Source organism: Pristiophorus japonicus, chromosome 1 (genome assembly GCF_044704955.1).
Source record: "Pristiophorus japonicus isolate sPriJap1 chromosome 1, sPriJap1.hap1, whole genome shotgun sequence".
NCBI lineage: Eukaryota > Metazoa > Chordata > Chondrichthyes > Pristiophoridae > Pristiophorus > Pristiophorus japonicus.
The window spans coordinates 85,176,454-85,195,040 of record NC_091977.1 but is presented as its reverse complement, the minus strand read 5'-3'; the positions used below and the strand labels follow the sequence as shown (position 1 = coordinate 85,195,040).

General features: G+C 45.7%; 1 protein-coding gene across 7 annotated transcripts in view; it reads left to right on the top strand.

The window, feature by feature from the left end:
- Window positions 1-18,587, top strand: part of dock8 (dedicator of cytokinesis 8) — a 464,486-nt gene that overhangs the window by 398,790 nt on the left and 47,109 nt on the right. For all 7 annotated transcript variants that reach the window (XM_070881523.1, XM_070881482.1, XM_070881473.1 and 4 more), the window contains 4 exons: window positions 1,683-1,779; window positions 6,681-6,815; window positions 9,693-9,845; window positions 11,479-11,637. In XM_070881523.1, coding sequence (XP_070737624.1) covers window positions 1,683-1,779; window positions 6,681-6,815; window positions 9,693-9,845; window positions 11,479-11,637 — 544 coding nt within the window. The remainder of the gene's footprint in view (window positions 1-1,682; window positions 1,780-6,680; window positions 6,816-9,692; window positions 9,846-11,478; window positions 11,638-18,587) is intronic.

Below are 18,587 nucleotides of genomic sequence, written 5' to 3'. Positions count from 1 at the left end.
TTTTGTAACTGTGGCAGGCGCAGAAATCTGAGTGGAGGGATTCAAAAATGGAGTTGTGGGAAAGATAGGCATGGATTTTGGAGGTGACAATACGTTCAAGGTCTTTGGAGAGGAAAGCGAGGTTAGAGATGGGCGATAGTTTTCAAGGACGGAGGGGTCAAAGGTTGTTTTTTTGAGGAGAGGGGTGATCATGGCAGATTTGAGGGAGAGGGGGACCGTACCTAATGAGAGAGAACTGTTGACAATGTCAACTAAATGGGAGCCAGAAAAGGAAGTTGGGTAGTCAGCAGTTTAAGGTTATGTGCCCCGACAATGTCCCGGCTGTCGTGCTGAAGATTTGTGCTCGAAAATTAGCTGCGCCTCTAGCCCAGCAGTGGGAATAGGGTCGAGGGAGCAGGAATTGGGTCTAATGGACAAGATGAGCGTGGAGAGGTCATGAGGGGAGATTGGAGAGAAACTGGAGAAAGATGTGAGGTCAGGGCTAGGGCAAGGGGGATCCTCAGAGAAAGTTTGGCCTGGTGGGCTAGGGGAAGTAAGGAAAGTGGCAGAGGCAGCTGAATGTACAGTCTCAATCTTAGAGACAAAGAAGTCCATGAGCTTTTCACACTAATACAAAAGCAAAATACTACGGATGCTGGAATCTGAAATACAAACAGAAAATACTGGAAATCTCAGCGGGTCAGACAGCATCTGTGGAGAGAGAAACAAAGTTAATGTTTCAGGTCGAAAACCCTGTCGGAGGTGAGAGTGTAGGAGATAGGGGAGAGAGGTTCAAGAAGATGGTTAGCAGTGGAGAATAGAAGCCGGAGTTTATCTTTGCCTTCCAGAATGATTCTGTAATTGGCAGACAAGAGCAGAACCCGATAATGCTTTTTGTGGTCTGGCCAGATTTGGCAGTGAATGGACAGGACACACGTGGGAAATTTTCCACTTTGTTGGGTAGATGCTAGTGTTGTAACTATACTGGAACAGCTCGGCTAGAGGTGCGGCTAATTTTCGAGCACAAATCTTCAGCACTACAGCCGGGACATTGTCGGGGAACATAGCCTTTGCTGTATCCAGTGCGCTCAACCGTTACTTGATATCACCTAGTGTGAGTTGAATTGACTAAAGACTGGCTTCTGTGATGGTGATTACTCATCCCCCACTACCTTAAATTTAAAATTCTAGTCTTTAAATTCTTTCATGTCCTCACTCCCATTATGCCTCTGAAACGACTTCCAACCCTTCCCTGAACACTCTGTTCCTCCGACTCTGACCTTTTGCACCTCCCACTCCCTTTACCTGACCATCGGTCGGAGGGCCTTCAGCTGCCTGGTCCTACTCTGTGGAATTCCTTCCTTAATCCTCTTGTGTCTCTTCATATCTCTCCTCCTGTAAAAACTTCCTCAAAATCCATCTCATCAACAATGCTTTTGACTACCCTTCTCAACCATTTTCCATTTTCCATGTTTATTCTCTAAAGTGGCTTGGGACATTTTTTAATATCAAAGGTTGTATATAAATGAAAGTTGTTTTTTAGCAGTTGATAACATTGATTCGATATCCCATCACTGTGTCACACAGTCTAGTGCTTGTTCTTATTGCCAAGTTTTAAAAGCAAAATTATATATTTGAAGTTAAAATAATCATTTCTAACATATATACTGTAGTTGATGATGGAACTTTTGCCTTTCTTTCAGAACCAAGGCAGACCTGGATCAGGAAGCTCTGGTCTCTGGAAATCTGGTTACAGAAGCTAACCTGATTATTTTAGATATGCTGGAAATAATTATACAGGTAACCTTAGCACAAGGACATTGACTTCTTCCACTACACTTGTTTACATTGAATGAGTATTCATTCAATAAATCACACTATTTGCTTTCATTCTGAATAATAGTGAGATTTTTTTTCATTCATGTCTTAATCCCTCAAGTAAGAGTTTGGATATATTCTGCTGTAGTGATTGTTTAGTGTTGGTGCTGCACTGACAAATTGAGGGTACTGGTGTCAAAACAGCATGTATGTATATGCAATGGAGTGGCCTGTAATTTGCCACTCTCGTTATATGGCTGTTTTGGTACCAGTACTTCAAAGAAGAGGCCTCGCTTAGTTTCATTTGTCACCAGCTACAGTATACACATTCCATATGGAACTGCATTTTCATAACTAGATGTTTTTGGGGTGGGAGGGATAGGTAGTTGGTGGGAGAGTCTCGTCAGGTCACTCTTTCCCACTTCCTGTTAGGTGGCTATAAAACAGCATTGATGGAGCATTGGCAGTGTGCTTCCAACCTATACTTTCATCTGAGGGATAGTGTGTACTAAGGAGGACTGAAAGGGGGGTAAATAATGTTTACATGAAAGGATGTGGGTAAAAACCTTAGTATTTTTAAGCTGAGTTCCAAGTCTATTTATCATTCACTTTGATCATATTTTTAAAAATTACAAATGACATTTAGTAGTTAAAGGGAGAATCACTGGCTCTAATACACTTGGAGAGAAATTTAACCCATGGCCGCCCGATTTGCGCCTGAAAACTTGGCCGAACTATTGAAGCCAAGGTCCGCCTAATGCAATTTTCAAGCAGGCCTATAAATGGGCAAGGTGTAAAGCAGGCTGCTGATTGAAGTATTTGAGGCTTTTGCTGAATACCAATTTCATCCATTTTATTCTATGTTGCATGAGTGCTATGGCCAAGCTTGAATTCAACAACTTTCATAGAAAGGGGGGGTGAACTTGGGCTTGGTAGCACCTGTTTTTGGGGGCTCTATGAGGCCCCTTAATGTTCCAAAATGGCATCCGCAGCATGCGCTCACACTTCTGCTGAGAGTTTTGGCGGGTGCCATATTGCGCGCGCACACCTAACATCTGCCAAAAGCATGCAGAGCAGGACCATCAGCTGCAACTTCCTCTCTAAGTTACACACCATCCTGATTTGGCAATATATCGCCGTTCCTTCATCGTCGCCGCGTCAAAATCCTAGAGCTCACTCCCTAACAGCACTGTGGGAGTACCTTCACCACAAGGACTGCATCAGTTCAAGAAGGTGGCTCACCATCACCTTCTCAAGGGCAGTTAGGGATGGGCAATAAATACTGGCCTTGCCAGCGATGCCCACATCCCAGAACGAATAAAAAAAGGCAGATCATGATGTCAATCAGCAAGCAACGCTGATCTAATGCCAGCGCTGCCACTTTGTAGCTACACGTTCCAGCCGACATCCTCTCTTAAAACTCCCACAGCTGAACACGCGTTCAACGGCATGAAGGACCCTCCACCCCACTATTTAAAGGTTACCACTTACAGATTAGTTGCTGTATTATTTCTTCTGGCTGTTGGTGCAATTCAATGGGGCCGAAATTGCCCAATTGCGCAGCGCCAGTTGCCGCTGCTGGCCAACGCTAACTGAGCGTTAATGAGTTAGCGCACAGGCGCGACAGCCACATCTACCCAAACGGAATTGCTTTCGGGGCTCCGCTGGCGAAAAGTGGTTTGCGCCACGCCCCACGACTAGCGCACCGACACAGCGCATGCACGGCGATGACGTAATCTCCATGCGCACCAACCCCTTATCGTCCCGCGCCGACCCCTTTGCGACCCTCAGAGGAAATTGCCTACAAGACGCGAGATCGGAGTAGGGCAATGCCATCGACAGCTTCTCCGCGCGAAAGGCTGTGGTGGTTGTGACACCCCGGCCGTCCTTAAAGGCAAGGTGGTAGTCCGATGGCCACCATCATTTTTCTGTCAGCCGACTTTTCAGTCGGCCCAACAATGGCGACCGCTGGTGTGGCCGGGCCGGCAACATTCAGACCGGCAACCCCTTTTGGGTGCCAGATCGCAGACCTGATTGACACCCTCCCTAGTGGCCTCATGGGCTGCAGAGTTCTCAGCGGCCATCCCATTTTAAATAAGGGGAGGGAGGTTGTATTGTCATCAGCTGATCAACTGATGTGCTGAGTGCGGCCCCGAGCATTGGCCCTGTGAACGCTCCATTAGCGCAACAACATTTCTTTTCCTCAAAGAGGCCAAATCCATGCCAGGGCTAACACTTCCCGTGCCGACGTAAGGAAAACCATCCAATTCTAATTATGCGCTCCAAACCCAGCGCGGGGCAATTTTGGCCCCAATGTGTTTTGGATGCTTTTCCATACTTGTTAAAAGTTTGAATAGTCTACCGGGAGTGGTCCGGCTGGTGCTGAAGTACTTTTCTGGTGATTTAAAAACTTGTGCACAAACCAGTTGCTTCCAGGTGGTCCAATAAGGCTTCCTGCTAGCATTGAGCATGATTGGAGAATGCGCTGAGGTCATGCAGAGCAGGACAAACGACTAGAAGAGGGAGGAGAAGGAGTGGGTAGAAGAGCTGTCAACGTAAGGCCACATCTGCAGAGTCTTTAGGGAGCAGATCTGTTGGAAAACAGATTGCTGGTGTGCTGCAATGTCCTGGAAGCCCGTTTGCATGCTGGTATCTAAACCCCCATGATGGCAGCCCTCTGAGCTTGCATGGTAGCAAGCTGAGATTGCATGACAGCACCCAGACGTTGGGTGGTTTCTGCTTGTGCTGCAATGAAAGCTGAGATATTGGCCATCAAACACTGCATCCTGGTTGGCTCCACAGGTGTGTTGATGGAGGTGATCACTCATTCCATTGGAAAGGATGGGCTCCAACCTCTGCGCAAATCCATGTGCCAAGTTGGTGTCAGGCTCCTTAACATTGATCGCAGACTTTCAGGCAGGTTTCCCAGTGCATCAAGCATTTGGGTGTTTGCACCCATCAACCGTCTTCTGTCGTCAATTAAAGTTCTCATCTGAGTTCACTGCAAAACAAGTGTGCGACCTCACCCTTTCCCCCAGCCCTGGCTCCAGTGCACTTGTGCCTGGTGTCTCACCACATGCAGATCCCGCCTCTGTGCTATCCCCTAAATTACACGCAGTGCCAGTATCTGAGCTGGTGGCTGCAACTATGAAATCGAGTGATGGTGTCCCTTCATCTTCACTTTCTTCTGGCTCTTCCATCACTGCCTGGGCAGCTTCCAGTTCTTCAGTATTTGAACTGAAAAAGGGACAAGGGTTGGGTTGTGGTGAGGGGAGAGGAGAAAGTACAAAGTGCATGCTTACACCATCTGCAACTTGTATGTCAGAGAGATTGAGGGATGAGGGAGAAGTGGAATGATAGAAGAAGGATTAGGTATGCAGATACCCTCATCTTCAATGGCCTCAGCCCCACCAGTGGCCACAGCCTCAGCAGTGGCCCTTCCCATAATGGCCAGCACTATCTCCTCCATGGGGGTTAAAACATACCTCTCTCCCTCCCATTAATTTCTGCTGCCTCCTGTTGAGAGCCACCTCCTCCTAAAAGAGGGAAGTGTGTTAGTGAGTGTCATGCAATATGTTTGGGTGATGTGGTTATCATGGTAGAATAGCTGTTGGCATGTGAAAGTTTTGAGACGTGGGTGTGATGCTTGCAACAGTGCTAAATGTGGGAGGGTGAGGTAAAGCATATGAACGTTAGGTATGCGTCTTGATTGATAGAGATCGTTGGTAGCTGAGTGATGGGGGTATAGTGAATTGAGCAGTGGATGAGACCTGTGGTGCACTGACCTTGACAACTCATGTGAAATCATTAAACCTCTTCCTGCACTACATCCAGGTCGTTGGGGCTGCATCCCTGGCATTGACCTCCACGGCTATCTGTTCCTGCTACCTTCTCGTGTGTATGGGTAACCTCCAGCCCCTATGAGGGGACAGAATATCTCTGCTTCTTTCCACCTCTTCCACCAAGACCTCCAGTGCAGTGTCAGAAAACCTTGGTGCGCACTCTCTCCCATTGTCACCAATTTTTAATTCTTCCACAGCACAATTTGCAGAATGAACTCAGCAGCTATTCCGGCCACAATGCTTCAAGAGGTGCAGGCTATCTTTAAGTAGTGCTAGGCATGAACAATATTGGGCCCCCCTGCTGATGCTTGCAGCCAATGAACAGCACTGGCTGCCTGCAGAAATCATTATAATGAGCAGGCAGCACAAAGTTGGCGTGCTGGCTACATTCCATGGAACTGGCTGGGGTAATTGCGCATCGCGATCCCTGCGCCCGTTTTCGAGGGCTAACCATTTTAACCCTGCTGATCTATTAAATAATCAATTTAACCACTTTATACTATGTCTGCTAATTGTGATAGCGGGCTCAATAGTGGGGAGCTTTTCGCTCACTGATTCTCTCCTCCCAGCCCCACCCCCAAAGTTGTTGATTCCTTGCTGAGGTACTGCTCAATGGTTGCCAGTCAGCTTCGAGTGGTGAGCCCATTATCGCCATTATTCATGTCTCAGCCTTGATGATGAGTGTAACTGAACCTCCACATATGCACACTTCTAATAAATGCCTATATTTCCAGGACACTAGATAGCAATCAAGAATGATTGCAGCATCCCTTATAAAGGGAGTTCAAAGAGAAATGTACTTTTTCTATCTATTTCTGTGATTTATTTCCTGGTCAATTTTCTTCTGATGACATCATTGAGGAACCACCTCCGGGAAATTACTGTTGGACCAATTATTGTTTCTGTCACTGAAGGAACTCCATGTTCATGCACAATTGAAATAATGAATGATTATTCACATTATAAAATGTTGTGCATGGTGACTAATGGATTAAGTCATCTAAAATGCCTTCAATTATCTTTCTTCTTCCTTCTTTGTAGGCAATTTCAGTGTCTGATTGTAAGGACAGTGTCTTAGGAAGTGTTCTCAAGGTTCTACTTCACAGCCTGGGCTGTAATCAGAGCTCCTACTACTTGATGCATTGCTTTGGCACACTGAGAGCCCTCATGGCCAAGGTAAACTCAAAACCTTTGTTCCAAATAATGGGTGTCTACTTTAAGGACAGCATATAGAATAAGAGCTGGATAATAAAATCATTTGGAATAATTAAAAATTTGGTGACCATGTTTTAGTGGGTTGCTGCACTGTTTTTTCATCCCTGGTCTCGAGGTTCAAATCTAATCGAGGCTGAAAAATTGAAGATTTCTCGGAAATAAGTTTGGGCAGTTCCAAACAAGTTCCCATTGGGCACAGGGCAGACAGCACAAAACTGGCTTAATTCAACAAGAATTGGCAATATTACTCAGCGGCCAGGAGGTTGGATGGTATGTGGGAAATGAAAGCGTTAGGAGTTTGTATTTTCCTGGCCCATTAAGGAAGTGGCGTAAGACAGAAGGCTGTCACGGCAAGTGAGGGTACGTGTACCGACCTCCAGAACACCCATAGTGAGTGGGGGAGGAGAATATGGAATTTAAGAAAGATCAGGTAATTTACAGTGGGGCCGAAGGGTTGACTGGGGTCCGTGTGGAGGGGGGGGGGGGCGCGCGAGGGGATGCACCAGCAAGCACAATCCTCGCTAGACTGCCTGCAGATCTTTGGGCCTTTATTATATGTTGCACGTGAGTGAAAGAGAAACTGGGGGCTTTGACCCATTTGGGAAGAGGATAAAACCATGAATCACTTTGATTGTGATGATCTCGTGCATAAATGAACTAATCATTCATTTTGCTGCAATGTGCGTAAACAAGTTATGTATTGGATGGTGGGTGTACATGCAGGGCTCTAAGTAAGGCCAGCTAATGGCTTACTCAGTGCATACCGCATGGGAAAGTACCAAGATCACACATGCAGGTCATCAGACACTAATAACTGTGCCCTTAAAGAAGTGACAATTTGTTTTGAAAATCTTCCTCTGAAGAAAGTTCTGATTCACCAATTGGATATTGGACACCATGATGCAGAATGTTCTGCAACATATGGAGGAGACCATTACCCAAGAATGCAGACCTTCTACCTGGTCTCCCCTGAAGCACTGTTTACTAGAGTGCTGGTCAGACACTCATAATATTGTGGGGTTTTTTCCCTAATTTAAATTAAATTAGTCAGTGTGGTTATACAGAACACTGTATATACTTAAGATGCGCACTATGAGATTCTGTGCATATTGGGCACTAAGTAGGCCCCAGGCCTCAGCATCAGCCAAGCAACCCCATCAGAAGCACTTCAGACACCATGCTAATCAGTCCCATTATGTGCTTTCTTGAATAATAAGAAACATAGAAACATAGAAACATGGAAAATAGGTGCAGGAGTAGGCCATTCGGCCCTTCAATCCTGCACCACCATTCAATAAGATCATGGCTGATCATTCCCTCAGTACCCCTTTCCTGCTTTCTCTACATACCCCTTGATCCCCTTAGCCGTAAGGGCCACATCTAACTCCCTCTTGAATATATCCAATGCACTGGCATCAACAACTCTCTGCGACAGGGAATTCCACAGGTTAACAACTCTGAGTGAAGAAGTTTCTCCTCATCTCAGTCCTAAATGGCCTTCCCCTTATATGTTTCTATGAGATTCCCTCTCATCCTTCTAAACTCCAATGCATGAAGGCCCAGTTGATCCAGTCTCTCCTCATATGTCAGTCCAGCCATCCCGGGAATCAGTCTGGTGAACCTTCGCTGCACTCCCTCAATAACAAGAACGTCCTTCCTCAGATTAGGAGACCAAAACTGAACACAATATTCCAGGTGAGGCCTCACCAAGGCCCTGTACAACTGCAGTAAGACCTCCCTGCTCCTATACTCAAATCCCCTAGCTATGAAGGCCAACATACCATTTGCCTTCTTCACTACATGCTGTCCTGTATGCCAACTTTCAATGACTGATGAACCATGACACCCAGGTCTCGTTGCACCTCCCCTTTTCCTAATCTGCCATTCAGATAATATTCTGTCTTCGCGTTTTTGCCCCCAAAGTGGATAACCTCACATTTATCCACATTATAGTGCATCTGCCATGCATTTGCCCACTCACCTAACCTGTCCAAGTCACCCTGCAGCCTCTTAGCGTCCCCCTCACAGCTCACACCGCCATCTAGTTTAGTGTCATCTGCAAACTTGGAGATATCACACTCAATTCCTTCATCTAAATCATTGATGTATATTGTAAAGAGCTGGGGTCCGAGCACTGAGCCTTGCGGCACTCCACTAGTCACTGCCTGCCATTCTGAAAAGGAGCCGTTTATCCCGACTCTCTGCTTCCTGTCTGCCAACGAGTTCTCTATCGACGTCATTATATTACTCCCAATACCATGTGCTTTGATTTTGCACACCAATCTCTTGTGTGGGACCTTGTCAAAAGCCTTTTGAAAGTCCAAATACACCACATCCACTGGTTCTCCCTTGTCCACTCTACTAGTTACATCCTCAAAAAATTCTAGAAGATTTGTCAAGCATGATTTCCCTTTCATAAATCTATGCTGACTTGCACCGATCCTGTCACTGCGTTCCAAATGCGCTGCTATTTCATCCTTAATTATTGATTCCAACACTTTCCCCACTACTGATGTCAGGCTAACTGGTCTATAATTACACGCTTTCTCTCTCCCTCCCTTTTTAAAAAGTGTTTTAGTAAGAGTTGTTGAGCACCTGAATAACAGTCCATATGATGAAAAGAATGAATCAGACTGCACTGCGCTATAATGAAACACACTGATTGGATATTTTAGGCATAGTTCATTTGATTTGACATGCTGTGAAGTATCCTGGGACATTTTTTTGCATTCAAGGCAATGTATAAATTCACGTTGTTGTTGGCATTAAATGTTCTTTCCTTGGTTATGTAAGATACAGTTCTGATACTTCCTTATTGTTGTTTTCTTGTTTCACTAGTATGCAGACCTGCTGTTTGAGGAGGAGGCAGAGCAGTGTTCTGACTTGTGCCAGAGAGTCTTACACCACTGCAGCAGCAGTATTGAAAGAACCCGTACCCAAGCCTGTGCCACACTCTACCTCATCATGAGGCACAGCTTTAGCACAATCAGCGTAAGCCTTCTTTACTTTTATCCAGAAACTGCATATTTGCTGTAGAGTTGGTCATAAGTAACAGCAAGTCACATCCAGGCTTGGAAACCCACATTGTTATTCTGTGTAGGTAGCACCACATACAAAAAATGGTGGCCAATGCCATCAGGGGATAACTGTTCATATTGCCTTTGGAATTGACAGGGAAAATGAGGTCTTGAAGCAGTAGCACCACCACATTTATCTTACAGTGCTGGCAGCATGGAAGGTTGTTGGTTGGCAGCAAGTGAATGCAACATTACGGATCATTTTTTGTCTTCCACTAACACAATAGCTGCAAATTGTGGTGTAGGTGGCCCTGATTTGCATCTTTCAGCAAAGCAGACGGGGAAGGAAAACATCCTGGATCTGTAATTCTACCACCAGAATAAGGGATCTGGATTTAGTATTGTAACAAAGGAACCCTGATCATAGAATCGTCTCCTTGAATCCAAAACATAAAAGCATGAGAATATAATCCATTTTGAAGGGAAACCATTGCTTTTATACAAAATACACTACTCCAATATCTAGTGCTTATGAGCACTAACATCAATCTAATTTACATTTGCTGTACAGATGAAAGACACTTGTATTGTAATTTATTATTTCCTCATAAAGTGATCTACCATCACCATTGGAACCCTAAGCAATTTATTAGGTGCACACTTATCCTTACTTCAGGATGTATACATAGTGATTTAAGACAATCATTCCTGGGCATGTTACAAGAGAGCTGTTTTGAGCATGTAACTTCACAAGGAAGGCTGTCACACACATATGACATCTCCTGGTACCAAACTGACAGCCATTGCAACAGGTGCTGTATGCAGATCATTTGCAGCCATTTGTCCCCTGATCATGATCTCATAGTGTCCAAATATAATAGCAAAATCAAGCCCAAAGCCATGCCAGATCAATACACAGCAATCAGTAATTGGAACTGCCTGGAGTCAGGAATTATACCACTTGTATATTCAAATCGGCACGGTCGAGGCCTGCAAGACCATCAGCAGGCCGAGGCCATTGGAGGGAGCAGCGTGCGGTGGTATACCACTGCAGGGAGCAGCGCCTGCTGCTGCAGGAGGGCAATGGCTATGAAGCCAGGTCGCTGATTGCAGTGCAGGCAGGCACAGCAAGAGGGGCAAAGCAACAGCAAGAGTCCATTGAGGGCCCAGGAGAGGTGTGAATCTGGGGCCCAGGAGAGGCCAGGGCCCAGTGGCAGCACGGGCCTGCCCACACTGCAATATGTGTGCGCGCTCGGTCTGTGTAGCAGAGCTGGTCTCCAGTTAGTCTTGGGTCACCTTTGCAACTGGACCAAGACCAAGCTCTGTCAAGCCCATGTGGTGGCTGGTGTGAAACGGCCACCACACATTAAAAAATCCACGCACAGGCATCTTCCACCATTCAACATGTAGTTCGGGATCTGGAATATTAGGTCTTTCATTGTAACACCTGTGAATTCATCCCCTTTTGGCATTGAAGCAAGTCATCTTCGCTTCGAGGGACTGCCTAGTGTGATGGATTTTTCATGATCCATCACCAGAGTTATAGAGTCAAAAATGAGCATGTGCTAGTGTTGCTAACACTTGAATTTGGTGTTTTGCACTTTCAGAATTTTGCCAGAGTTAAAATGCAGGTCACCATGTCTTTAGCATCTCTGGTGGGTAAATTGTCAGATTTTAATGAAGAATACTTGAGACGATCTTTGCGAACTGTTCTGGCTTATGCAGAGGAAGATGAAGATATGCAACCAACAATGTTTCCGATTCAGGTAGGGTGACCTCGCATTAAGTGTAGTACCCCATTGTAACATTGAAATAATTAGATCTTGTATATTTTGAATATATAGGGGCTCGGTACAACATGCGTTGGCAGAACACCAGTATCTTGCCCAGGCTATTATTTTTCATGTGTGAGACTGGATAATGAATATTCATAGAAACATAGAAAATAGGTGCAGGAGTAGGCCATTCGGCCCTTCGAGTCTGCACCACCATTCAATATGATCATGGCAGATCATGCAACTTCAGTACCCCATTTCTGTTTTCTCTCCATACCCCTTGATCCCTTTAGCCTTAAGGGCCACATCTAACTCCCTTTTGAATATATCTAACGAACTGGCCTCAACAACTTTCTGTGGTAAAGAATTCCACAGTTTCACAACTCTCTGAGTGAAGAAGTTTCTCCTCATCTCAGTCCTAAATGGCTTACCCCTTAGCCTTAGACTGTGACCCCTGGTTCTGGACTTCCCCAACATCGGGAACATTCTTCCTGCATCTAACCTGTCCAATGCCGTCAGAATTTTATATGTTTCTATGAGATCCCCTCTCTTTCTTCTAAATTCCAGTGAATATAAGCCTAGTCGATCCATTCTTTCTTCATATGTCAGTCCTGCCATCCCGGGAATCAGTCTGGTGAGCCTTCGCTGAACTCCCTCAATAGCAAGAATATCCTTCCTCAGATTAGGAGACCAAAACTGTACACAATATTCAAGGTGTGGCCTCACCAAGGCCCTGTACAACTGCAGTAAGACCTCCCTACTCCTATACTCAAATCCTCTCACTATGAAGGCCAACATGCCATTTGCCTTCTTCATCGCCTGCTGTATCTGCATGTCAACTTTCAATGACTGGTGTACCATGACACCCAGGTCTCGTTGCACAACCCCTTTTCCTAATCTGTCGCCATTCAGATAATATTCTGCCTTCCTGTTTTTGCCACCAAAGTGGATAACCTCACATTTATCTACATTATACTGAATCTGCCATGCATTTGCCCACTCATCTAACCTGTCCAAGTTACCTGCAGCCTCTTAACATCCTCCTCACAGCTCACACTGCCACCCAGCTTAGTGTCATCTGCAAACTTGGAGAAGTTACATTCAATTCCTTCGTCTAGATCATTATTGCATATTGTAAATAGCTGGGGTCCCAGCACTGAACCTTGCAATATCCCACTAGTCACTGCCTGCTATTCTGAAAAGGACCCGTTTATTCCTACTCTTTGCTTTCTGTATGCCAACCAGTTCTCGATCCACGTCAATACATTACCCCCAATACCATGTGCTTTAATTTTGCACACTAATCTCTTGTGTGGGACCTTGTCAAAAGCCTTTTGAAAGTCCAAATACACCACATCAACTGGTTCTCCCTTGTCCACTCTACTAGTTACATTCTCAAAAAATTCTAGATTTGTCAAGCATGATTTCCCTTTCATAAATCCATGCTGACTTGGACCGATCCTGTCACTGCTTTCCAAATGCACTGCTATTACATCTTTAATAATTGATTCCAACATTTTCCCCACTACCGATGTCATGCTAACCAGTCTATAATTCCCTGTTTTCTCCCTCCTTCCTTTTTTAAAAAGTGGGTTTACATTAGCTACATTGATCCAGAGTCTGTAGAATTTTGGAAAATGACCACCAATGCATCCACTATTTCTAGGGCCACTTCCTTAAGTACTCTGGAATGCAGACTATCAGGCTCTGGGGATTTATTGGCCTTCAATCCCATCAATTTCTCTAACACAATTTCCTGTCTAATAAGGATTTACTTCAGTCCATCCTCCTTGCTAGACCCTCGGTCCCCTAGTATTTCCGGAAGGTTATTTGTGTCTTCCTTAGTGAAGAAGAACTAAAGTATTTGTTCAATTGGTCGACCACTTCTTTGTTCCCCATTATAAATTCACCTGATTCTGACTGCAAAGGACCTACATTTGTCGTCAGTAATCTTTTTCTCTTCACATATCTATAGAAGCTTTTGCAGTCAGTTTTTATGTTCCCTGCAAGCTTACTCTCATACTCTATTTTCTCCTTCCTAATTAAACCCTTTGTCCTCCTCTGCTGAATTCTAAATTTCTCCTAGTCCTCAGGTTTGCTGCTTTTTCTGGCCAATTTATATGCCTCTTCCTTGAATTTAACACTATTCATGGCTTATCCAACCATGGGGTTGGCGGGGATGGGGCATCACAATCGAGACTAATCCTGACCTCATCCGATATGCACATAAGTACATTTTCAGCTAGGATAAAGCTAAGTTACACAAGCACAGAGCGCTGCTCAGCATGTTTAGAGTGGTACTGAACCAGCAGTATAACTTGCTGTAAAGTAAGTACTGGTGTCAAACTAGTACCTACAGTGTAAAGGGACCATAAAAATATTATCCCTTGTCCTTCCAGAGATTAATATCAGAGATTTGATGTAATCCTGTTTGTACATCAAATGATCTCCAAGAGACTTCTGTGGAGATGGAACCTTAGCTATTTTTATACTGGGTTCCATAACGTTCCAGGGTTGTTGCCTCCTGATGCGCAAGTCTCACACGGCCTTAACAAATCCTGCATGTTTATTTTGGAATTGCAGCCAGCTGTGTTGCACCCACATATCAAAAGCGAGCAGGCTTAGCACCCCACTCAACCCAATGTAAAAGCAGCTTTAATCAATAATTAAGCATGTCCTTATCAATAGGAAAGTAATATTCAGGCAAAAATCTGCATCCCTTCTGGTGCACTCCTGCCAGAGTTCGTGCACTGGAGCAATGTAAGGGGTGGAGCCTCTGCCTGTCACATACAAGGCCTGTGGTGTAGTAGGGGTCAGGACTGGGGACAAGGATTCCAGTATTGGGAGTTCCTGCATACCTGGCCTCACAGGCCCTAGTGTATCATCATTGTTGTTACACATGGTTAGGCCAAGCGCACCAGGCCACCCATAAGAAGGTATGGAGTCCAGCCTTGGATCGAGTCAAGGGGGCTCCACTTTAACCTTTCTGGGGACAAATCTCACCCCTCTTCCAGACACAGCAGCATTTACTGAATTTTACAGCATGTTAGGGATAGCAAGCACCCTAGATACTCCCCTTACCTTGAATGTTAATTAAGAGAATCACCGACCCATGAACTTTGACAGTGTCAGCGGCAAAGATCCCAGACAGGCACATCCAGGATGTGCCCTCCCCATTGGCAGTTTTTTGATTGCAGTGTATTTATATTAATGACATTCCATAAAATGAATGGCATCAAATTATTGTGGTGTCAAAATACACAGTTGGAGCTCCAATATGGTTTCACTGATGGCAGGGAAGGGGATTAAACCCGCTGTTCCCTATCAATATTTGACCAATAATCAGCAAATTTATGCAGTAAGTACGTGCGCCATACACACCAGGAAGTAACTCAGTGCGATTCCTAGTCTGCGCTGAGTTGCTCACAGTCAGGGATTGATATCAGTGCCCCAAGTTAATCATAGAATCATAGAAATTTACAGCACGGAAGGAGGCCATTTCAGCCCATCATGTCTGCGCTGGCCAACAAGAGGCTATCCAGTCTAATCCCACTTTCCAGCTCAGGTCTGTAGCCCTGCAATTACAGCACTTCAAGTGCACATCCAAGTACTTTTTAAATGTAGTGAGGTTTTCTGCCTCTACCACCCTTTCAAGCAGTGCGTTCCAGACCTTCACAACCCTCTGGGTGAAGAAATTTCCCCTCAAATCCCCTCTAAACCTTCAACCAATTACTTTAAGTTTATGCCCCCTGGTTGTTGAACACTCTGCTAAGGGAAATAGGCCCTTTATATCCACTATATCTAGGCTGCTCATAATTTTATACAGCTCAATGAGGTCTCTCCTTAGCCTCCTCTGTTCCAAGGAAAACAAACCCAGCCTATCCAATCTGTCCTCATAGCTAAGATTCTCTACTCCCAGCAACATCCTCGTAATTCTCCTCATTACCCTCTCCAGTGCAATCACATCCTTCCTGTAATGCGATGACCAGAACTGCACGCAGTACTCTAGCTGTGGCCTAACTAGTGTTTTATACAGTGCAAGCATAACCCCCCCTGCGCTTATATTCTATGCCTCGGCTAATAAAGGCAAGCATTCCGTATGCCTTCTTAACCACCTTATTTACCTGGCCTGCTACCTTCAGGGATCCGTGGATATGCACTCCAAGGTCCCTTTGTTCCTCAACATTTCTTAGTGTCCTAACATTTAATGTGTATTCCCTTTCCTTGTTAGCCCTACCCAAATGCATTACCTCACACTTCTTCAGATTAAATTCCATTTGCCACTGTTCTGCCCACCTGACCAGTTGATTGATATCTTCCTGCAGTCTGTAGCTTTCTCCTTCATTCTCAACCACACAGCCGATTTTAGTATCATCTGCAAACTTCTTAATCATATATTCAAGTCTAGATCATTGATGTATACCACAAAAAGCAAGGGATCTAGTACTGAGTCCTGTGGAACCCCACTGGAAACAGCCTTCCAGTCACAAAAACACCCAGCAACCATTACCCTTTGCATCCTGCCTTCGAGCCAATTTTGGATCCAACTTGTCAATTTGCCCTGAATCCTATCATGTATTCAACTGTCATTGTAACCCATGTATAAACTGACCTAAGTTGTACTCCGTGAGAACACTGACCACGAGGTGGTGAACTTGTGGGAGACACTCCTAACCTGGAAGCTCCACCCACCTTCTTCACTTCAGTGCTGGCTAATAAAGGTTACTGGTCACAGAGTGACCTTCTCTCAAGTATGGGCCTCATGTGCATTTGTACTGTATAGTAAGGACATATTGGCGACGAGAAACTGTGATTTAAACCACGCGAACATGGCCACTAGCAGCACAGATGAGAGGTACTGTGTTGGTGATGATTGGGACGATTTTATTGAGACTACAGCAAAGTTTCGTCACTAAGGAATGGCTGAGACAGGATTCGGCCGATAAATGCAGGGCTCATCTCCTGACGATTTGTGGATCCAGGACGTATTCCCTGATGAAGGTCCTTCTAGCACCAGAGAAGCTGGCAGACAAGACTTTTGAAGAGCTCAGTAAGTTGATCGGGGAACATTTTAAACCGGCGAGCAGCATGCACATGGCGAGACACTGGTTTTACATGCACCGGTGGTGAGAATGACAAAGTGTTTCAGACTTTGTGGCAGACCTCCGGTGACTGGCGAGCCTATGTAAGTTCCCAGATGCATGCAGAGCGGAGATGCTGCAAGACTTTTTTATTGAGGGCATCGGGCATGCTGGGGTTTTCAGGAAACTGATTGAGATCAAAGGCTTGACCTTGGAAGCAGCGGCTTTGATGGCCCAGACAGTTATCTCAGGGGAGGAAGAGACCAGAATAATGTTTGACAAAAATCTTGGTTTAAATGCAGCAAATGGACAGGGAGTCAACATTGTTAACGCAGCACACAGTTCTCCAGGCAGACAGGGGCAATCGGACATGCCCGAGCATGTAGTCGAACACAAAGGGGGAATTCAACAGAGACAATGGCTAGCTAAACGGCTATTCACGCCATCGCAAGGGACAATGCGGCCAGTAATGGGGCCATCAACACCTGTCAAAGGTGCGCTTAACGACAGTTACAGAGGCAGTCATAGACGATCGACTGGTAATGGACCTTTTGTTTCCAACAACGGCTCATGTTGAAGGTGTGGAGGCAAACACACAGAAAGACCTTGCAGGTATCAGCAATATACCTGCAGAAACAGCAACATCAGCGGTCACTTGGCGCGTATATGCAGGAAGCCTGCAGCCAGGTTGATGTACGAGGAGGACGGGCCCGATGTAAGCCCTACGAGGCCAAATGGACACTGGGGGAAATCGCTGGAAGCTGAAGTTTAGCGAGTTCATGTGGAGCACATGTGCAGTTCATACACCAGGATGCCACCGATAATGATGAAAGTGCTCCTCAATGGCATCCCAGTATCAATGGAGCTAGACACGGGGGCCAGCCAGTCCCTGATGAGTATCAAACAGTTCGACAAGTTGTGGGCGTCCATGGCCAGGAGGCCAAAATTAGTGCCGATTGACGCACAGCTACGGACATATACAAAGAAGATCATTCCGGTGCTAGGCAGCGCCACGGTAGTTGTGACCCACAAAGATTCGGAGAACAGGTTGCCACTCTGGAATGTCCCGGGGGACGGTCCCGCACTGCTAGGGAGGAGTTGGCTTGCTGTCATGAACTGGAAATGGGGCGATGTCAATGCAATTTCTTCTGTGGAGCAAATATCATGCTCACAGGTCCTGGACAAATTTGACTCACTATTTCAACCCAGCATTGGCACTTTCATGGAGACCAAGGTAGTGATTCACATAAACCCGGACACCAGGCCAGTATAGTACAAGGCCTGAGCGGTGCCGTACGTGATGCAGGAAAAGATAGAAGGCAAATTAGACCGCCTGCTGAGGGAAGGCATCATCTCGCCAGTCGAATTCAGTGGCTGGGTGAGCCCGATTGTGTCGATGCTCAAGGTGGATGGGTCAGTCAGGATATGTGATGATTACAAGGCCACCATCAATCGGGTGTCACTCCAAGACCAGTACCCACTACCGAGAGCGGAGGACCTCTTTGCGACGCTATCTGGTGGCAAACTTTTTTCAAAATTGGACATGACCTCAGCTTACATGACCCAGGAGCTGGTGAGTGAGTCGAAGAAACTGACCACCATCACGACACACAAGGGGTTGTTTGAGTACAACAGATGTCCGTTCGGGATTCGCTTGGCCGCCGCGATCTTTCAACGAAACATGGAAAGCCTCCTCAAGTCGATTCCAAGGACGGTGGTTTTTCAAGACGACATCCCCATCACGGGTTGCGATACTGAAGAACACCTCCACAACCTGGAGGAGGTGCTATGCAGACTGGACCGGGTAGGGCAGCGACTGAAAAAGGCGAAGTGCGTCTTCCTAGCTCTAGAGGTAGAATT